This window comes from Apium graveolens, chromosome 7, assembly GCF_009905375.1.
Source record: "Apium graveolens cultivar Ventura chromosome 7, ASM990537v1, whole genome shotgun sequence".
NCBI classification, from domain to species: domain Eukaryota; kingdom Viridiplantae; phylum Streptophyta; class Magnoliopsida; order Apiales; family Apiaceae; genus Apium; species Apium graveolens.
This window is the reverse complement of record NC_133653.1, coordinates 207,205,667-207,225,979: the sequence shown is the minus strand read 5'-3', so window position 1 is coordinate 207,225,979 and position 20,313 is coordinate 207,205,667. Positions and strand designations below refer to the sequence as shown.

General features: G+C 35.5%; 3 protein-coding genes across 5 annotated transcripts; 1 reads left to right on the top strand and 2 right to left on the bottom strand.

Moving 5' to 3' along the window:
- Positions 1-1,657: 1,657 nt before the first annotated feature.
- LOC141674416 (uncharacterized) lies at positions 1,658-2,338 on the bottom strand. Its single transcript, XM_074481126.1, has one exon. The coding sequence runs from the start codon at positions 2,336-2,338 to the stop codon at positions 1,658-1,660; it is 681 nt and encodes a 226-aa protein (XP_074337227.1).
- A 2,251-nt stretch (positions 2,339-4,589) lies between these two features.
- Positions 4,590-10,361, top strand: LOC141670834 (calcium-transporting ATPase 4, plasma membrane-type-like). Of its 2 annotated transcripts, none has more exons than XM_074476856.1 (7): positions 4,590-4,942; positions 6,353-6,407; positions 6,499-8,447; positions 8,537-8,695; positions 8,941-9,112; positions 9,205-9,503; positions 9,599-10,361. In XM_074476856.1, exons 1-7 carry the CDS (start codon positions 4,742-4,744, stop codon positions 9,899-9,901), a joined length of 3,138 nt encoding a protein of 1,045 aa, XP_074332957.1. In that variant the 5' UTR covers positions 4,590-4,741; the 3' UTR covers positions 9,902-10,361. The 2 variants fall into 2 exon arrangements, with proteins under 2 accessions (XP_074332957.1, XP_074332956.1); XM_074476855.1 differs by lacking the exon at positions 4,590-4,942 and adding an exon at positions 6,153-6,253.
- Positions 10,362-10,738: 377 nt separating this feature from the next.
- LOC141672044 (putative glycerol-3-phosphate dehydrogenase [NAD(+)] 1, cytosolic) lies at positions 10,739-15,313 on the bottom strand. Of its 2 annotated transcripts, XM_074478533.1 has the most exons (5): positions 14,191-15,313; positions 12,418-12,639; positions 11,950-12,197; positions 11,200-11,339; positions 10,739-11,114 (listed from the first exon to the last, which is right to left on the bottom strand). In XM_074478533.1, exons 1-5 carry the CDS (start codon positions 14,843-14,845, stop codon positions 10,994-10,996), a joined length of 1,386 nt encoding a protein of 461 aa, XP_074334634.1. In that variant the 5' UTR covers positions 14,846-15,313; the 3' UTR covers positions 10,739-10,993. The 2 variants fall into 2 exon arrangements, with proteins under 2 accessions (XP_074334634.1, XP_074334635.1); XM_074478534.1 differs by lacking the exon at positions 11,200-11,339.
- Positions 15,314-20,313: the final 5,000 nt, after the last annotated feature.

Here is a 20,313-nt window from a genome sequence, read left to right as displayed (position 1 = left end):
CATATGAAATGGAAAGTTTTTTTCATGGAATTTGACATCTCTAGAAACAAAAACTCTATAAGTAACTAGATCAAGTATCTTGTAGCCTTTTATAGCTGCCGGATATCCAAGAAAAACACAAGGATGTGCCCTTGGGTCGAACTTAGTTCTGGACTGTTTAGAAGTAGAAACAAAACAGAGGCAACCAAAACAATAAAGGGAGGTATAGTCAGGAGGGCAGTGAAATAATTTCTCATATGGTGTGATGTTACCCAACTGTTTAACTGGCATTCTGTTTATGAGAAAAGCAGCACATTGAACACAGTGGCCCCAATATTGAGAAGGCAAATTAGACTGAAAAAATAAAGCACGGGCAGTCTCCATGAGATGCTTGTGTTTGCGTTCGATCACCCCATTTTGTTGGGGTGTGTCTGGACAACTGGTTTGATGTAATATTCCAAAGGACTGATAAATTTCTAAAATGTTGCCTTGACATAATTCTAAGGCATTATCTGTACGAATGATTTTCACACTAGCACTAAACTGGTTCTGAATATGTTTAAGAAAGGTGTGTAGAATAGAAACAGTGTCAAGCTTGGATTTCATAAGATGAACCCAGGTGGCTCGACTGAAATCATCAACGATGGTCAGAAAATATTTACAACCAGTGTGTGTTGTGACATGATACGGTCCCCAAACATCAAGATGAAAAAGTTCAAATATTCTTGTAGTTTTTGTTTCACTTGAACGAAAAGAGAAACGATGTTGTCGTGAAGCAGGACAAATAGTGCAAATACAATCATTTAAAACCGTAAAATCAATATGTTTTACAATTGCACTGAGTTTAGAATAAGGCACATGACCTAGACGCAGATGGAGTAATTTGGCCTCATCAATGTGAGAACTAACAGTGGCATGAGCCATAGGAATAGAAACAACAGAAGGTGAAGCTTTGTTCAACATAAGAGAGTGAACTGCAGTAGTGGAAAAGAGACCTTCATCAACAAAATAAAGACCTTGAAACAGTTTACCAAGAAGCTTGGGTGGACTCATTGAATGCTCCTGAAGCAAACAAGAACCAGAAGTAAAATATACTGAATAAGCAGTATTGTGGACAAGTTTGGGGACTGAAATCAGATTAAATCTGAAGGTAGGAGGAAACAAAACATCAGTAAGTTCAATAAAGTTATTTAACTTGATGTTGCCAATATGTGTCACTCGAATTTTAGTGCCATCAGGAATGGTGATAAAACTACTATCTGAGATTTCCTTAACAGTGTGAAAAAATCGATAGATGAACATATGTGATCTGATGCACCACTATCTATTATCCATTTGTTGGTATGAACTGAGGACAGCAAGCAATAAGAAGTACCTGCTAGTAAAGCATTTCCAGAAAAAGAATTGTCCTGATCAGTATTGTTACTCTGTGCCAAAAGAGACATGAGCTGATTATATTGTTCCATGGAGATAGCAGGAGGAGAAGGATTCTGAGAACTAGTATCAGGTGAATCTTTGATCTGAGACTCTTCAGTATTATCAACTAATTACACATGCTGCAAATTTTCTCTGCTGATTCATTTTAAACACCTGGTGGATAACCAATCAGCTTAAAACATCTTTCTCTACTGTGTCCTGGAATCTTGCAATGATCACAAAAGTAAGTAGGTCTCCTTTGCTACTGGAATCCTGCAGAATTATTGGTATTGTACCCAGAATAAGGCCTTCCAGTGGAGCTCCTGTTGATTTTCTGTGAAGCAGGCAATTGTTTGAAATTATTTTGAATCCTATCCATGGCAAAAGCAACAGATTCTTGTGAAGTAGTAGTCGCTTTGGATATTTCTTTATGTCTCTGTTCTTGGAGCAACATCCTATAAGCTTGTGGGAGATTAGGAAGATTATCCATCATCAGAATGTGAGAACGAACATTAGCAAACTCATTAGACATCTTCATAAGAAATATCATCAGTCTTTGATCTTGTTGCAATTTCAGCACCTTCTGAGTAATGTGACATGTGCAATTGGCACATGTACAAGCAGGAAGTGGCTTCAGGTTATCAATTTCATCCCAAACCTTCTTCAACTGTGTATAGTAATCAGAAATTGAAACATTATCTTGCGAGATTTGTAGAATTTCTTGCTCCAAAGCATATAGTTGGGCTGAAGAAGCCTGTCCAAAACGTTCCTCTAAATCCAACCAGATATTTCTCGCAGTGTCCACATAGAGTATACTACCAGCAATCTGTGGTTCTAGAGCAGTAATTATCCAGCCAGTTATCATACTGTTACACCTAGACCAAGACTTGAATTCAGGTGCATTAACGTCTGGTTTGAGCAAGGTTCCATCAATAAAACTCATTTTATTCTTAGCAGTGAATCATATAACCATAGAACGCTTCCAATTTCCATAAGCAGTTCCACCAAAAGGTGTGGTAACTAGTTATATTCCAGTATTATCCGAAGGATGCAAGAAGTACACACTAGAAGGATCTAGTGTCAAATCTGTTTGAGTATTCTGATTTTGATTCTCAGTTGCCATTGGAACAGATGATGAAAAGAGAAGAAGAAAGAAAATAAACGATAAAGTTTTTTTTAGATCTAGATCGAAGAGATAACAATATCTCAGAGAGATTTAGTTATTTAGAGAGATTTTAGATCGATTATTCAGAAATGTGGAATTGAATTTCAGAGTGATAACAAACTCAGAATGAAAGAAGTATAATCAATCAGATCAGTATAAGAACTGCAGTTCCGTACAGTTCTTCATCATTCAACAATTACACAAATCATCATGATTCAGCAATTACACAAGGCATCAAAAGAAAGATCAAGAACAAATTGTAAAATCAACAAATTGTAAGATCAATTATCAAGATACGATTGCGATCACAAAAAGTCAAATCAAAGAGAGAATGTAACGATCTTACTTGGTATGGAAAGGCAAAACGAACACAATTACAAGATCGTACCGCTCTGATACCATGTTATTAGTTAAGATCAAGTTTCAGTGAACAATCTTTAATAAGAACAATCTTTAATAAGACTCCATTGATGAACTCAGAAGAACAAAGTTATATACAGAAGATGAAGAAATGTACTGTATTACAAGAGAGAAGACTAAAACTAGAGAGAGAAAGTGAAAGTCTGTATATTCTAACTAACTAACTAATTCTAATCTATATTATATAAATAAGTTCTCATTTATTTACAGTTATACTTGAAATGATTCTGTTACGTGATTGCTGATGTGAAAGTATCCGAAATGACAGCTGTACCAGCTGGCTGTGCAGCAAGACTCTGTAACTCAACAGTTTCTTTGTAGCAATGACAAATATATCGCCTTCGTTGCGGCCCCACCACTTATGGATCCAGCTGTGCAATAGTTTCTTTGTTATCAACACATATTACCCGACAGCATGGCAGAGTGCAGACCTCATCCAGTCCACTTAACTTAAAAGACTGCTCACTGAATTTATTTAGTTTTAAAAAATCATATGCTTTATCATCTAGTTACTTGATAAAGAAACGAAAAAGAGTACAATTAACAGACAAAAATGACACAATCAAGTACCATAATTCTCAATTAATTATGCATTCCAATATAGATGCAAAATTACAGACAAACCACAGAAAATGAAAGTATGTAAGCTCATTTGCTTCGCCATTAAAATTCCTCGGGACATATAGAAAACCAACTTACAATTTTTGTGTTTTGAATAACTTACCCGACTAACTAGAATTTTTGGGGAGTAAAAAAGCTTTTACAGACAGAAATTTAAATAATAATTCATGAGCCATGTTCTTCTCAAATAGTTTGAAAATAAATTCAATTTTTAGTAGGCATAATAATATCTTTTCAGAAGTGGTTTGCTCAATAAACTACTGTTATATGATACCAAAATATGGGTAAAATAACTTAATAACTTGTTAGATAGATTATTAAGAAAGAAAAAGATCTATTAAACTAAAAAAAACTAGGTATATATATCAAAGAAAAGAAGAAGAATGTAGGATAGAGATTTTGTAAGAGGGGATATGCAATATTGTTAATCTTAATCTCTTATGTATGCCCATTCAATCGAGCAAATTTATTCAGTAAAAAAAATTATATTTTTCGGAAGTTATTTTTGTACAAGTTACGCCCTTCCGAACCTTTTATGATACGGTTTTTCTAATGTGCGTTCAATAAAAATAGATTTTTTTTATTGGTGAAATTGATGTGAATGCAGCGGAGCCATTTATTATTAAACCACCAATAAGAAGAACCCATTTATATGAAAGTTAGTAATTATTGTGTAACCTTGGACACACGATAGAAAATCCCTTTATATCACTAACATCCCTTTGAAATTTACTCCAGGTCTCGCCCTTCGAACCTAACATTAGTTCTGAAAAAGTCAAATGCCCAGCAAGAGGCTAGACGGAGTTATAATCCACTTGGATTATCGTTAATTTAACTATTCTCAAGAAAAAATCTACTTATTTGGTGGATGAATATTTTTGAGAATAATTACATTTTGATTTAGTAATTGTTTAGTATCATCAGATGATAGACCAAAAAATGAAGTGGACACAAAACTATAAAAATGGTAATGCAAAACCCCGTCATGTTCTCCCGCATCCCGGAAATAACATTGAAACATTCAAATGTTTTACAAAAAAAGCTCATCAGTTTGAGTTGAATATGGAAAAACTCATCAGCTCATGCATCCAACTTCTTAATCTTTGGAATGTCTGAACCTTGAAATTTAGGTTTGTCAACATGAAACCAATCACAATGGAAGAGTATATGGAGTATTATTTGAGGAAAAACTTTGAGCTGGAGTCAAAAAATGCATCCGAGGAGGCTTTAAAAAAATGGAGAGATGCTGTTTGGTTGGTCAAGAATCCTCGCCGGAGATTTCGTATGGTTGCGGATCTCAATAAACGTGCCGAGGCCGACCGCAAACGTCAAGATATACAGGTACTTCTTACCTATGATATGTGTGTACAATGTTTTGATCATGCAAGCTTTTATTGGTGCCTGGACATTCTGCGGCACCAATTACTGATGTTTTTTGTGTGCATGTGTATGATTTTTGTATATAGATTTATTTGGGCTGTCTGTAGTACTTTTTGCAAGGCGTGTGATACAAGAGTGAGGATGAAATGAAAGACTGGTATATATCAAACCAAAATAAAAATAAAAAAAAAAAAAACAGGGGCCTAGTTGAGTGTGAAACACATCAAAATAAAATGTTAGCCCTTGTACCACAGAGTGGAACTGCTGATAAAGGACAAGAGGGATGGGGATGGGGACTCCTACAAGGTTGGAAGAATTATGTTACTCAGATATATTTCACCATGTCACCGGTGGGGGAAGAGCTAGGGATTCTGAATTCGAATTTTATTATAAATGAACATTACTTCTTAGCTTACAAGTTATACTAACAAAAAAAGATTTCAAAGAACAACCATAAATTTTCATAATTAATTTAGCTTATTAACAAAACAAGAAAATACTTTGCTTAAGTATATAAAAATGCTTCCATAAATTATATAGAAATCCACCCAAATCTTCACATGTCAATTTCCATGTATACTATGATACAATCAATTTTCAGTCAAACCTTAAACTGGCAAATGTGAAATAGGATTTAGAAGTTACAACTTGCAAGTCAACATGTATTGTCTTCATTATTCCTGTTGTCAGTTTAGGTTTTTGCACTTCATTGCAATTGAATATTCATTGATATATCTTTAAATTTGCATTTAATACTTAGCTAAAAAATTATTTAACACACATAGTCACATACTACTAATTCTTCAATGCAGGAAAAAATTGCCAGATTATTTCTTGACTGCAGCATAGGATTTTGTGTCACTCTTTTGCACTGGGAATTTCCCCTTTTAGCAAGTCTTCTGGTTTTCAGAAAGAATAATTCTTTTGTGTCTCTATCCTCTTGCTATTTCAAGGAATTACCTCCACAAATCTTGTCTTGGTTTTTCTTCACATATAGAACAAATTGTCAACGTTCATACATTTTATTTATTCACAACCTGCTACCTGTTACAAGATTATTCACAACCTCCTACCTGTCACATCAAATTTGTAACAGCAAAATGCATTAGTAAAAAGTTGTTTGTTTTTCCTATTTGAACACACTCACGCACCCAGCTTATCGTTGACAACACTCGAACCTCGTCTATTTAATATATCCTCGCCTATTTAATATTGGTCCTTATATTGCACATAGCTCAGAAGAAAACTCTCATGGATGTTCTCAGTCACAATGTACTAATTTCTGCTTGTTCACGCACACACACAATACTCTTCATTTTGTTCATTGATGTTGTGTAATATTTCATGCTCTAAACATTTCTTGCTTTTCAGGAAAAAATCAGAATAGCTCTGTATGTGCAAAAGGCAGCATTGCAATTTATCGATGGTATGAATATTAAATGTACATTACCATACATTCATTTAAACTTAAATTTTTCTTATTTTATCTAAATTTACATTCTTTTTGTTATCTGCAGCTGTTAGCATTAAATCAGACTACAAGCTCTCTGATAAAGTCAGAGAAGCTGGATTTGGTATAGAACCAGAAGAGCTTCAAAGCATAAACAGATCCCGCAACCTCAACACTTTGGATGCTCATGGAGGTGTAAAGGGATTTGCAGTAAAACTTAAAGTGTCACTCAACGACGGGGTACTGTCAAAAAATGTACCAGTAATACAAGATATTTATGGATATAATCGCGTTAAAGAGAAGCCCATGAAACCATTTTGGATGTTTGTATGGGAAGCACTTCAAGATATGACACTCATAATTTTGATGGTATGTGCTGTGGCTTCTGTTGGTGTGGGAATTGCTACTGAAGGGTGGCCTAAAGGTATGTACGATGGTCTTGGAATCATATTATGTATATTCTTGGTTGTGATGGTTACTGCAATTAGTGATTATAAACAGTCCTTACAATTTAAGGACTTAGATAGGGAAAAGAAGAATATAATGGTTCAGGTATCAAGGGATGGAAGTAGGCAAAAGGTGTCTATATACGATATAGTAGTCGGGGACGTTGTTCATCTGTCTATTGGAGATCTAGTTCCCGCAGACGGGATTTTCATATCTGGTTACAGCCTTACAGTTGATGAATCCAGTTTATCCGGGGAGAGTGAGCCTGTGAATGTGGATGCGGAAAAGCCTTTTCTTCTTTCTGGGACCAAAGTGAAAGATGGTTCTGGGAAAATGCTTGTTACATCTGTTGGAATGATGACCGAATGGGGGAGATTAATGCTGACTTTAAGTGAAGGCGGAGACGATGAAACTCCATTGCAAGTGAAACTCAATGGTGTTGCTACAATTATAGGAAAAATAGGGTTGGCTTTTGCAGTACTGACATTTTTGGTTATGACGGCTAGATTTATTATTGTGAAGGCGGTTTATCACGAGATAACCAAATGGTCTATTGCTGATGCTTTGACTCTTCTAAACTTCTTTGCAATTGCAGTGACCATACTTGTCGTAGCAGTTCCAGAAGGTTTACCACTAGCAGTGACACTAAGCTTGGCCTTCGCAATGAAAAAATTGATGAATGATAGGGCACTTGTCAGGCATCTTTCTGCTTGTGAGACAATGGGTTCTGCTAGCTGCATTTGTACTGATAAAACAGGAACCTTGACCACAAATCATATGGTAGTTACTAAAATTTGGATATGTGATGAAGCCAAGGAAATAGGGAATGAAGAGAATGGGGGAAAAGCATTGAAGTCTTCATTATCTGAAAATGTTTTGAGTACTCTTATGCATTCTGTATTTCATAATACTAATGCTGAGGTTGTGAAAGATAAAAATGGCAAGATAAACATAATGGGGTCCCCTACAGAATCAGCTTTGCTTGAGTTTGCGTTAGTTTTCCAAGGTGATTACATGACACAGTGCAAAAAAGCTAAGATTGTGAAAGTTGAGCCTTTTAATTCCATCAAGAAAAAGATGTCTGTTGTTGTTGCTCTTCCAGGTGGCGGGCATCAAGCATTCTGTAAAGGGGCATCAGAAATAATACTAGAAATGTGTGATAAGATTGTTAGTAGAAATGGTGAATCCGTGCCTTTATCTGAAGAGCAGAGAAAGAGCATCACAAATGTGATTAACGGATTTGCTTCTGAAGCTCTTAGAACTCTTTGTTTAGCTTTCCGGGACATTGGAACTTCAAATTCCTATGCAGAGAATATTCCTGAAGATAGCTATACTCTTATTGCAGTGGTTGGAATTAAAGATCCAGTCCGCCCAGGGGTAAGGGAATCTGTGGAAACTTGTTTACATGCTGGAATTAAGGTTCGAATGGTCACCGGTGACAACATTCATACTGCCAAGGCCATAGCTAGAGAATGTGGTATTTTGACAGATGATGGTATTGCTATAGAAGGATCAAATTTTCGCGATAAAAGTGCCCAGGAGTTGGAAGACATTTTACCCAAACTACAGGTTCCAGAATTTATTTTTATTTTTTTGAGTTCAGTTTCATAGATTAATGATTCCTGCCTTCTCAGTAACTAACTCTGTGGTGAATATAGGTGATGGCTCGATCATTGCCACTGGACAAGCACAATTTAGTAAAATTGTTGAGGAATGAATACCAGGAAGTTGTGGCAGTCACCGGAGATGGGACAAATGATGCTCCTGCATTGCATGAGGCAGATATTGGACTAGCTATGGGCATAGCAGGAACAGAGGTAAGAGGTTTTTCCTAAATGCAAATTCTTCTGCAGTACTATACAATGATTGTACACACACAACCTCACCTGAAACTTCTATAAAATTAAGCCCAGAGTTGACTACATTGAAGCAACCGAACCACCCAACTGATAAATTTTGTGAAAGAGTTTTTTAGTTTATAGTGAACATCAACTCCAAAAGTTTAGAGTAGTGTATATTATCTGAATCAGTGTATATTCTATGTTTTACTGCTTATGCCCAGGTTGCGAAAGAAAATTCGGACATAGTAGTAATGGATGACAATTTTAAGACCATAGTGACAGTAGCCAAATGGGGCAGATCAGTTTACATCAACATTCAGAAATTCGTACAGTTTCAGTTAACTGTTAATGTTGTCGCGCTCATGACCAATTTTGTTTCAGCATGCGTCTCAGGTTCTGTTTAAGCTATAAACTATTCCAAATGTATTTTAGTAGTACAATTCACATCAAACTAATGATAATCTGTTCATATGACCAACGTTCAGGATCGGCTCCCCTTACAGCTGTGCAGTTACTCTGGGTTAACATGATTATGGACACTCTTGGTGCCCTGGCACTTGCCACAGAACCTCCAACTGATGAACTAATGCAGAGGCCTCCGGTTGGCAGGAACGTTCATTTTATAACTAAAATCATGTGGAGGAACATCATTGGACAAAGTATTTATCAGCTCATATTACTGGGCATTCTTAAGTTTAATGGGAAGCGCCTTTTTAAGCTTCATGGTGGCGATTCTCTTTCTGTTCTCGATACACTGATATTCAACACCTTTGTGTTTTGCCAGGTACTAGTTATATAGCTCATCTAAGTATATGTATATTGAATTTGTAAAAGCTGCAAAGAGACAACCGCCACTAAAACTGTATGCTATTTTGATAGGTTTTCAATGAAATTAACAGCAGAGATATGGAGAAGATTAATGTATTTAGAGGAATGTTTGATAGCTGGGTTTTCATGTTGGTCATGGTATCAACAGTAGCATTTCAGATTATAATAGTAGAATATTTAGGAACATTTGCAGACACTGTGCCTCTGAGTAAAGAATTATGGCTGGCCAGTATTATGATGGGAGCAGTAAGCTTACCTTTCGGAGCTGTGCTCAAGTTAATTCCCGTTTCACCTGACGAACATCCACAACATGATGGATATGAACAACTTCCAAGTGGTCCTGATCTGGCATGAGATAGAGAAAGTACTAACAAGATTAAATTTCTTCACAATTACAAGAATGTTATGTATGCTAAAAGTTCTGACTGTTCCACATAACAGGAGCTGACATAGCACTACCCTTTGATTTAACTTTTTAGATTGAACTACCGGTGTTTCATCTTTCGGCTAGATAATTTCAGCTGCAAACAAATTAGTCCTAGTTTCCTTTTCTTTTTTAATGGAATTCAGGAAAAATAGCTAGGTTTGATTAATTTGTTCTTATGCAGCTGGTATTGGAGTAGAACATGATTCTTAATCATATCTCACCTGTCTATGTACTAGTTTGGATCCTCAATTAGTAATGTTTCGTATCACCACCGGGTCCATGCCGGACATAGTGTGGCACTGATCACACCATGCGAGGAACATGAATTAGTGTTATGTTATTCCTATGTTAATTAGAGAGTTTTGTCATTTCACCAACTATCTGAACTTGTTCTTCAGTTCTGGGACATAAGCTTTAGTTATCTACTTTTTACTATGAAAAATTCACAATTTCATTTCCAAAAACATGCTTAATTTGACTTTTATTGTTGTCATTTGCTTCCAGATATTATCTTATTTATTTTCTAATCGACAACTTATTATTATGTTGTGTCCCCGTACCTGTATCCAAATATACAAAATACATGACAAAGTCCCCATGTTACCAATTTTTGTAAATATTTCTAGTTTAACAATCGGGATATGTTTTCTGTCCAACATTACCTACACAGAATCGAACTCTGAAATCAACCTCGGGGAAAAAACAGGTAATGCTGTGACATCGCAAACTATGTTCATGATGTGAGAGAATTGTGCAACGAAAACTGACAATCTCAAATTCCAAATGGTACTAGGGTAATATACATATTTGATATTCAGTTTTGTACTCTAGCAAGTGAAAGTACAAGCATGATGATTGACTAAAATTCCAAAAAAAAACATCATCTTACAGTCCATCCCTCTAAATACATAAATACTCTTATACATTTACTACCACAAAAAAACATATTAAAAAGCGAACATCGCTTGCGGTGAACAAAGAAAGTTGAATGTATTAGAGTAAGCGATGATCTTTACCCACTATTTCCCTAGAAGTGATGGTATATAGAAAGCATGGGTCTGAGCAATCTCAATACGTTCTCGAGGGTCATTCATTGTTTCGTCTCTTAAAGCTTGAAGGATGGCATCTAATGGCAACTCCCTGAAAATCATATCGTGCGTAAGATAGAGCAAAAAGAGAGTTCAAATTAGTAACAAAAATTTTACAAGTGAAATATATGGAGCACCTGACAATTAACATCTTATACAGTGTTTTCAGTATGGGACATAGCTCAGCTGGAGCAACATTTTTGTTCTCTTCAGGATTTAAGACACTTAAACGAGGATGACTAAGTAGTTCATAGAAGGCCTTCACAGCAGAGACACCCTACAACAAGGAAAGGTATGTCACTATTTAGCTGAAATTTATATTGAGAACTATAAAACTAAAAAAAGGAGGAAAATAGAAATTCTAATGTATTGGAATTTGGAGCCAAGAGGAAAGACCAAATGTATATGTGGATACTGAATATTCAGATTAGGATGATTCTACACTTGGTACTTAAATCACAGAGAAACTTTTCAGAGGAACTACTACATCAAGTATGTCTTTTCTACTAGATATTAATAAGGTATTCCTCATCATGTAATTTGTGACAACTCTAGAACGTTGGACACTGCACTTGATGTATATACCTTCCTCTAAGCATCATGTGTTAGTCAATGCATATTGACGTACAATGAAGTACTAAAATGAAGTAACAAGAGTGTAACATAATAAGTAATGAAGCCAAAATATACATTTGTATAGTTACAAGAACTATGAGTAATTGTAATTTGCATCCTCACTAAAGAGTATATTGTCTACTACATGCAGAAAATTACATATACATATTGGCCATTTCATAAGTTGATTCAGTTCTGAGCACTTAATTGTCATTAACTAGATGGCACCTATGCCGCATATTCATATAAATGAAAAAAAGGAAGAAGTTCACCTGAATCGTTCCTTTTCCCTTAATGCTATCACCCATATCTAGGCTTAGTTCCCCTTTCGCCAATTTTTTGCCATACCACGCATTACGTCCTTTCAACAATGTCACATATGTGTCGGCCAATAACGGACCTGCCAGCTTTTCTGGGTTTTCCGATAAAAGATGAGTTATAAATATCATCTCTGATGTACAGTGTGCAAAGTAAACCGACTTGCTTGTAGCACTCTCATTGGTCAGGGAAGCTATCATACCTGTTGAAACAAATTCAAAATTAATGAAGATTCATTAAAACCCCATATTGCATAAATGATCCTTCTTCTGCAAAACCATGATTTAAATTTATTGTGAATTTCTGAGTATAGAACCTAGCAAGCCTAGGCCCTGCCCACTAGTTGCTCTTAAAAATTGACATACATTGTAAACATATAATGCATCCTTGTTCATAAGTTTGATTTCACCAAAAAAAATTACCAGCTCCAATGGCATAAACATTCTTCAATCCACCCATTACTTCATGAGTAATAAGGTCACCATTATCCCACACAATGAAATGTGGTTGCCTCAAAAACTTCCCCAGTGCTTTCCTCCACTTCTCAGATCCGCATATCCGAGCATTAGCATACTCATGATTATAAATCTCTGATGCAATATTAGGTCCTCCTAGGTATAAAATGTTCTCCATTGGTACTCCAGCTGAATATAGAAACCTCAGTCAGAATAAAAAAACAAGGGAAAACCTTACAAATTATGATTGAAAGAATTCACTTTAAAGATTAAAGATAGGTAATAAAGATTTTTTCATTACTTTGTCTTATGAGCCATACAAATTTTTCTAAGATGAACCAATAAGAGATACAATTACATCTTCTTAAAATATGTAACAGAAGTACTTGCAGTTCAATTAATACACAAGAATTAGTTAGAATTTCTTTATATGCTATTCACTCAACATTGTCTTGACTTTAATACTACAATGACTAGAGGTGGCCAGTAGTGCGGTCCGGGCGGTCCGGGCCGGGCTAATTACGGATTGAACCCGCGAAAGATGAACACTGAACCGAACACACAAGTTCAACGAATCGGGCCGGGCCGGGTTGAAACCGCCACACACGGACTCGTAACCGGCACTGGACTCATGAGCCGTGCGGGTTGAGCCGTGCGGGCTTCGCGGGTTGGAGATTGAATTAATTGTTTGGACAGGGTTGGTCCACGTAGTATAGTATTACTCCATCCAAATCACATCTGCACTGTTTTTCATGTCTCCACTTCTCTCTCTAAACTCTCCTTTCATTCTTCCACCACAATCTCTTCTTCCTCTAAAACCCCTCTTCCCAAACACCCCCTTAACCCTAATTCTCACTTTTCTCTCCCTTAAAAAACTCACTTATATTTCTTGTTTTCTTGAAAAAACTCACTTCTATTTCTGTACCCAATTCATCTCTTGCTGCTGAGAAGCTTCTGGGCGTGCTTAATTCACCTGGGTCATCGGATAAAGATGAAGTTGGTGTTGCTAGTGATCTTCGGGTGTTTCTTAATGGTTTTAAATTGGTTGGTAAGAATGAGGTTAAGGTTAAGAATGAGGTTAAGGTTGGGCGCGTGAGGCACACCCGCGGGCTGTGCATGCCGGGTCCGTGCGGTCCGGTCCGGTCCCGGTTTTTAAAAATGGATTCGTATTCGGCTCGTTGATTTTAGCGAATTGTGCGGGTTTGGACCGGCCCGGTTCGGGCCGAATAAATTCGGGTTTCCGTACGAGCCGGTCCCGAGCGGGCGGTTCGAACCCGCACAATTGGCCAGCTCTAACAATGACACTGTCTCTTATTCATGAAAATGTGCTGTTTGTGTCTAATACTAATGCACTATAAAAGCACATTAGTAAACACTACGACTATATACGGTTTCAGGTGAGACATGCATCATACTTGCTTCAGATCTAACAGTAAATAAATATTATGTCTAAAGAACATATGTTATTTAATATTTTTATCCTCATCATCTGCCAGCTTTGTTATCAGTAAACTTTGAACAATAATAAATAATAATAAATTATGAAGAAAATATAGCAAACCAGCTATATAGAAATACGTCAATTACTACTCAATTTAACAACCGAGTAGCAGCCAGCATAGAACTCACAAAATTAGTTTGTGTGTGTACAAGAACTAATAAGCAATATAAACGTAATGCTGCACAACCAACAATAACATTTCCAATAATTAGAAGGAAAAGTAGTGAAAGAGCATTTACTTGCTCGGTTAATCATTTGAGTCGGAGTTATAATGTAGGGTTCGGGGTCCAATGCAGCCTCTATACCCTTTGCCAAGGAAATAATGACCGGCGGCGTAATTCTTTCCTTCCAATACTTGCTAATTTCTTCAAACACCTCTCTAGTCTCAGTTGATGGCAGACCATTTATGATTATATCAGCATCCCAAACAGCCTCCTGCAAGTTCGTAACAACCTTCAAAGGACAAAGTGGAGTGTCAATCATATTCAAGCAAAACCCATCTTTCAATATTTCGTCTGCATATAAGGTTCTATCACCTAGCCTAGCCTCCACATACTTCAAGTACGCACAACGTCTAATCAATCTCCGTAGCACATCTTCCCTTGAATTGATCACCTCAAAAAGGTGTTCAGCTGTAGCTTTATCAATAGCTCTTCCCGGTCTTCTCCAAATCCTAATCTGAACCTTCTCACGAAACTGACCATACCCATCCTGCAACATTGCCGTAAACACACTACCCCACGCACCCGCCCCAACACCTACAATCCTCAAAGGATCACCATCTGCTTTTCTTAAAATCCGACGAAACTCATCAACTTTCTTCTCTACCAATACATTTTGACTCGAACCATTCGACTCCACAGAGCCGTTAGCTGCCACACTTGTCCCAACCATCTCCCAAAATATATATGTCTACAACCAAGTCCACCAAGTAACCTTCTTTCACTAATTCTTGAAAATCTCACAACTATTTCAAGATTAAAACTTTAAATTCTTGATCAAACTAGTATAAACTCAACCCAACTCAAATCTTGATTTTAAGCTAAAAAATGAAGTTGGCAAAGAACAATACAACTTAACAATTGTGTAATATACTAATTACTCAAATGGGCATTTGAATTTCACCTGAATCTCAACAAACACACAGATACATACAACCCCAACATGTAAATTTGCAAACTTTACTATCACAAGTATCAACACGATACATTAAATTTAACAGCCACAACATCAAGATTCATAGAAATAGCAACATTGACCATTCAGTCCAAAAGCATTTGCTGATAAACAACCTGACCAAACAAAATGGCAGATGCAATAAAGTTAAAGAAAAGTAGTATGCCACCTGTATTTATATTTAGCAGATACCTATTGTAAAGGCGGTGAAATCAATGAGCTTGGGGGGCTCTTTTTCAGCTGTTTTTGCATCATCAGTCGGCCAAAAGAGTTTTTCACACATGATAATGATATCAATAATTTATATTAAACTCTTTTTTTATCCCATTTATTTTAATCAACTTTTTCTAAAATAAAAGATAAGGGTAAAAAAATTCAAGAAAATGTATTGGCTGGGTTCTTAGCCCTCTCGCAGGGAGTTCATAAGTTTGACAAATTACGTGACGTGTGTAGTTAATTGGTAAAAAAAGAAATTTTAAAATAATTGAATTAATTTCATGTCTTTTTCTATTTTTTTTTTCAATTCTAAAGAAAACAACACAATATTTCTTTTTTCAATTCTAAAGAAAAACAACACAATACCTAACTTTCTTTTGATTCTTTAAAAAAAGAAAATTAAATATAATTTTAAAAAACAATAATACAATGCTACTTCTACTTAGAAGTTAGGTGATTTGATCTCTTTATTTTCCCTTTCTTACAAATTTCATAAATTTCATTTGAACAAACTCCAAGGCTGACATGTCTCTTACCAATTCTCTTTTCACAAGGGTGTTAATTTAAGTATTTAAGTTAGAGAGCTTCTTGTGCCATAGTCTACTTTGTTCACTAGATGCCTTGGTTTAGAAGTGTTAAAAGTAATTACCTTCTGTAATGCATTATCATAAATATATACATGAGTTCAGGAGTTACAAGGAAAGTATATATTTACAATCTCTGATGTAACACCCCCAAATCCGGGGTCGGGGATCCGGGTTGTAACGAGTTCCATTTCCCTTAACAACACCCAATCTTAATAAATAATCAACTACTATGTACTGTGACCCCACCATTAAACACATACACCACAAGTTATAGCCTCAGAGATGAATACCAAAAATAACATAAGTCATGTTATTCCACAATTATAAGTCATTACACCTCAAAAGGGTTTCTGAATAAATTTACATTTTTTTGCCATTATTACAATTCATATTATACATAAGTCTGGTTTATCAATAGTTGAAAACCTAGCCTATTGGTAGCTCCTACCTCAGCTACGGCGGCATCAACGCTTCCAGAAAACTGCGGAACATTTTCTAACCGCTTGCGAATTGGGAGCTTGGTCCTGTTCATCTTATCTATCTGATGTTGTGTGATGAAAGAAGAAGCAAGGGTGAGCAGCAAGCCCACCAAAATAATATGTATAATGATTAACAATATATGAGGCTTCTCATAGTACTCATGAAAGTCTTGGTCAAAAGAAATGAACCAAGTCTGATATCTTAATGCGATGAAGTCGCAAAATATTCAGTATATATACATATATACTTTTCAAAATCTTGGAAGTCCTCTTCCATGCATAATATACACAGAGTTCCAGTTTATAACTGTATAAAAATATCGTTGCAAGGTGATCTCATATATCTAACCTTGTCTCAACGTTTTTCTGAAAATCTTTGTCATGCATAAGATAATCATTTACTAGATATAAGTTTAAAAGATGAAGTTACAAGATACTCCAATATACTTATATATTCTCCAAATACTACTTGAACTACCACTGTTCAAATTATAATTAGTTTCAAAAGTTCATCACACTGATGAGACTACAAGATAAGACTTGAATAGATTCAATCTTTGAAATATTTTGAAGGAAATGAAGTTATGATATACTTCATTAAGTCCCGATATATATATATACACCTATATATATACATACATTTTCTGAAAACCTCAGTCATGTAAAGTATGAACAGAATCGCAATATCCAATAAATTTGGAAAGAAAACAAATTTTGGCATAAACCTGATATCTTGCTGATCAGGCAAAGATACCAATAAGTAACATTTTCTACTAGTAGATGGACGAATTCCCCACTGGTCATCACCCTGGTCGCAATAGGACCTTATGCTGGACTGCCACTCAGCCACTTATGCATTTGATGGACTCCCACTGAGCCACTTACACTATCATGGACGCCCGCTGAGCCCATGTTGCTTATGCCGACTCAAATAGATGGACTTACTTCCCGAACGTTGGGTAAGTAATCAATTCATTTACCAAAACCGTAACCTTGTTGCGAATATAAAATACACCACAGAGCCGGATCCCTCAGGTTTTGAGCGAGTATTTAAATCCCCTTAAAAAGGAAGATCTTAAATATAAAAATGAGTTTTGGGATCCGCTCTAACTTTTAAAAATCATTTTGAAGACTCGAAAACACTTTAAAGAGTGTTTGGAGTAATGCTGATTTAACAAAATAAACCAATCCCAATATATTTAGAAAATGTCTGAATATTATTATTTAAATAATATTCTCATAAAGATAATCCTTATAAAAATAATCGAAGTAGAAGTATTAAAACTTATACTTGAAATGGATATTAAATAACCAAAGATATACTTATATGAAAGTACTATCTTTATTTGAATAATCGAAAATAAGTTTGATTATTGACACCTTATTCTTTAATAAAATAAAGAATATATTTCAGTAATAAGCGGAGTCATAATACCTCGAATGAATATTATAAATAATATTCATTAAATAAAATAAAGGAGTCATACATCCTCAAATGAATATTCAAATAATATTCAATTAATAAAATAAAAGGAGTCATAAGCCCTCGAATGAATATTCGAAATTATATTCAATAATAAAATAAAGGAATCATAAGTCCTCGGATGAATATTTGAAATAATATTCAATAATAAAATAAAGTTAAAGTTATCGAATAAACCTTATTCGATTAATAGTTTTGAAAACTATAACCATATATATATAAATATATATATATTATACTCGGGAACATCGACTCCCGGTTTAGAAATATGTTCACTTTTTGATCCCCTATACTAAGGGTAAACTCAATACCGCTTATTTCTAGCATAGGTATTATGCAACTGTAAGCATTTTAACCAACAGATATATAATCCAAGAATATGAAACAGGCATGCATATATACCATATTACATGCTACAATATATCGCAAGAATTTGCTAATAACAAATATGCATTTATCGCAAGATCATGCATGTACACATATACATCACAACAACAGTATAACGGGTAGAAAACTTGCCTGAGTGCTCCCGGATAGACTTAAGCTTAGAGTGGGTCCGATAACCTATGAACAACAACATAAGTCGGAATTAAACCCCGGTCGCTTAAGAAACTAGACTTTAACCATTTAGAGTCCTAACGTTCGCTTTCGCGCTTAACGATTCACTTAAGTCGCTCGAGTACTCTCGGCTCCACCATTTTTAATAAATTAACCATTAAGGGTTTTAAGGAGATTCTTTCGCGAGTACCTTACCAACTTCCTAATCCACTTAACATAATTGTTTCATACCCCAATTAGTCCTTTAAGGTCCTTAACCAAGGTTTCAAAGTAAGGCGAGGGGTAATGGTTCGGTCGCGAAACGCCGTTACTTAAAACGGTCATTTCTCCTAAACCGTACATCGGAATCAAACGAACTACATATCAAAACGAAGCTCGTAACATGATCTATCTAATCATGGCAATGGTCAAAACCTAACAGGGAGTTCTCGGGTCCTGATGTTAAGAGCAAAAACAGTCTAAAGAAAATCGGACGTTACGACGGCTATATTTACGCGATTTCCCAAATTTAAACCAATTCAAACAACCACAATTTCAACTCCAATTCACAACCCAATCAACCTCCATCTAAACTACATTACAACGGCCCCAAATCAACTCAATTTTAACATTCATACTTATGCCTAAGCTTGAATTTAACTATACTACATTCTTTTAACCAAAACAACAAGATTTACCATTCCATTTCAATACCACTTCAACCCAAACTCTAAACCACAAACATTAAGCTACAACATCACCATAATAATCAAAATCATCTTATTAAACATAGGAATCTAGGGTTTGGAGATGATATACCTTCCTTGAAGTGGTGGGAGTAGCTAGGAAGCCTTAAGAAGCTTTGAGAAGTCTTAGGAATGCTTGGATCTTAAAGGAAAACAAGAAAAAATTCAAGTTAAAAACTTGAAAACACTATTCATTGTCTTCTTCATTGATTTAATGAAGAAGATTGAGAAAGAATTGATGGCTTAAACTCATGATATAGCCCTAACTATGCATAAGGATGATTAGGGAATTAACTCACCAATTTAGGAAGCTTGGATCTTGAATTTTTGAAATTTCTTGCCTTTAAAGATGAAAAAGCCGAGAGCAAATGAAAAATAATGCCTTGGTTTCTTTTTGTTTTGATGAAGAATGAATTATTTGGCTTGGTTGATTTGGTTTTGTTTTGTTTTTGGTTAATTACCAATTTAACCTTGATTTTGTGTGGTTAATAATCCACCACATCTCCTTCTTTCCCATGTCATGCCTATGTCATGTTGTGATGTCATCTTTCCCTCCTTGTCCTCTTCTCATTGGTTGGGTGACATCACTCTCTCTAATCCCTTTGATTAACTTCCTAATTGTTTGCCTAATGACCGCTGATCTGTTATACGGTTCGCTTAACTTTCGTTTTCGTTTATCATTTGAAGGATCATACCCGGGATCTTATTACTTAGGTTCCCTTAACCTTTCTCAATACATTATATTCCTTTTTATGATCCTCTATTATAATCCTTTAATTTAAATCCTTTAATTTAAATCCTTTTTATCCTGTTACCTTATACTCAATTCTCTCCGTATCTAGTGGATTTCCGGGAAAAAATCAAAGTGTTCGGAATTGGATTCTGGTGATCTTTACATACACTTATATACCATGTAGAGTACTAATAAAATCTCAGAATATCCATAACAGAACCCCTACATAGTGTGGCATGAAAAGTTTTCTCATTCAGCTAAAACACTATTCACAAGGGTTATAAAAAGTTGAAAATTTTGGGGGTTATTACAGTCTCCCCTCCTTAAAAGGATTCCGCCCCGGAATCAAACAGAAAACAAATGGGGGTACTTTTCTAGCATTACGCTCTCTAGTTCCCAAGTTGA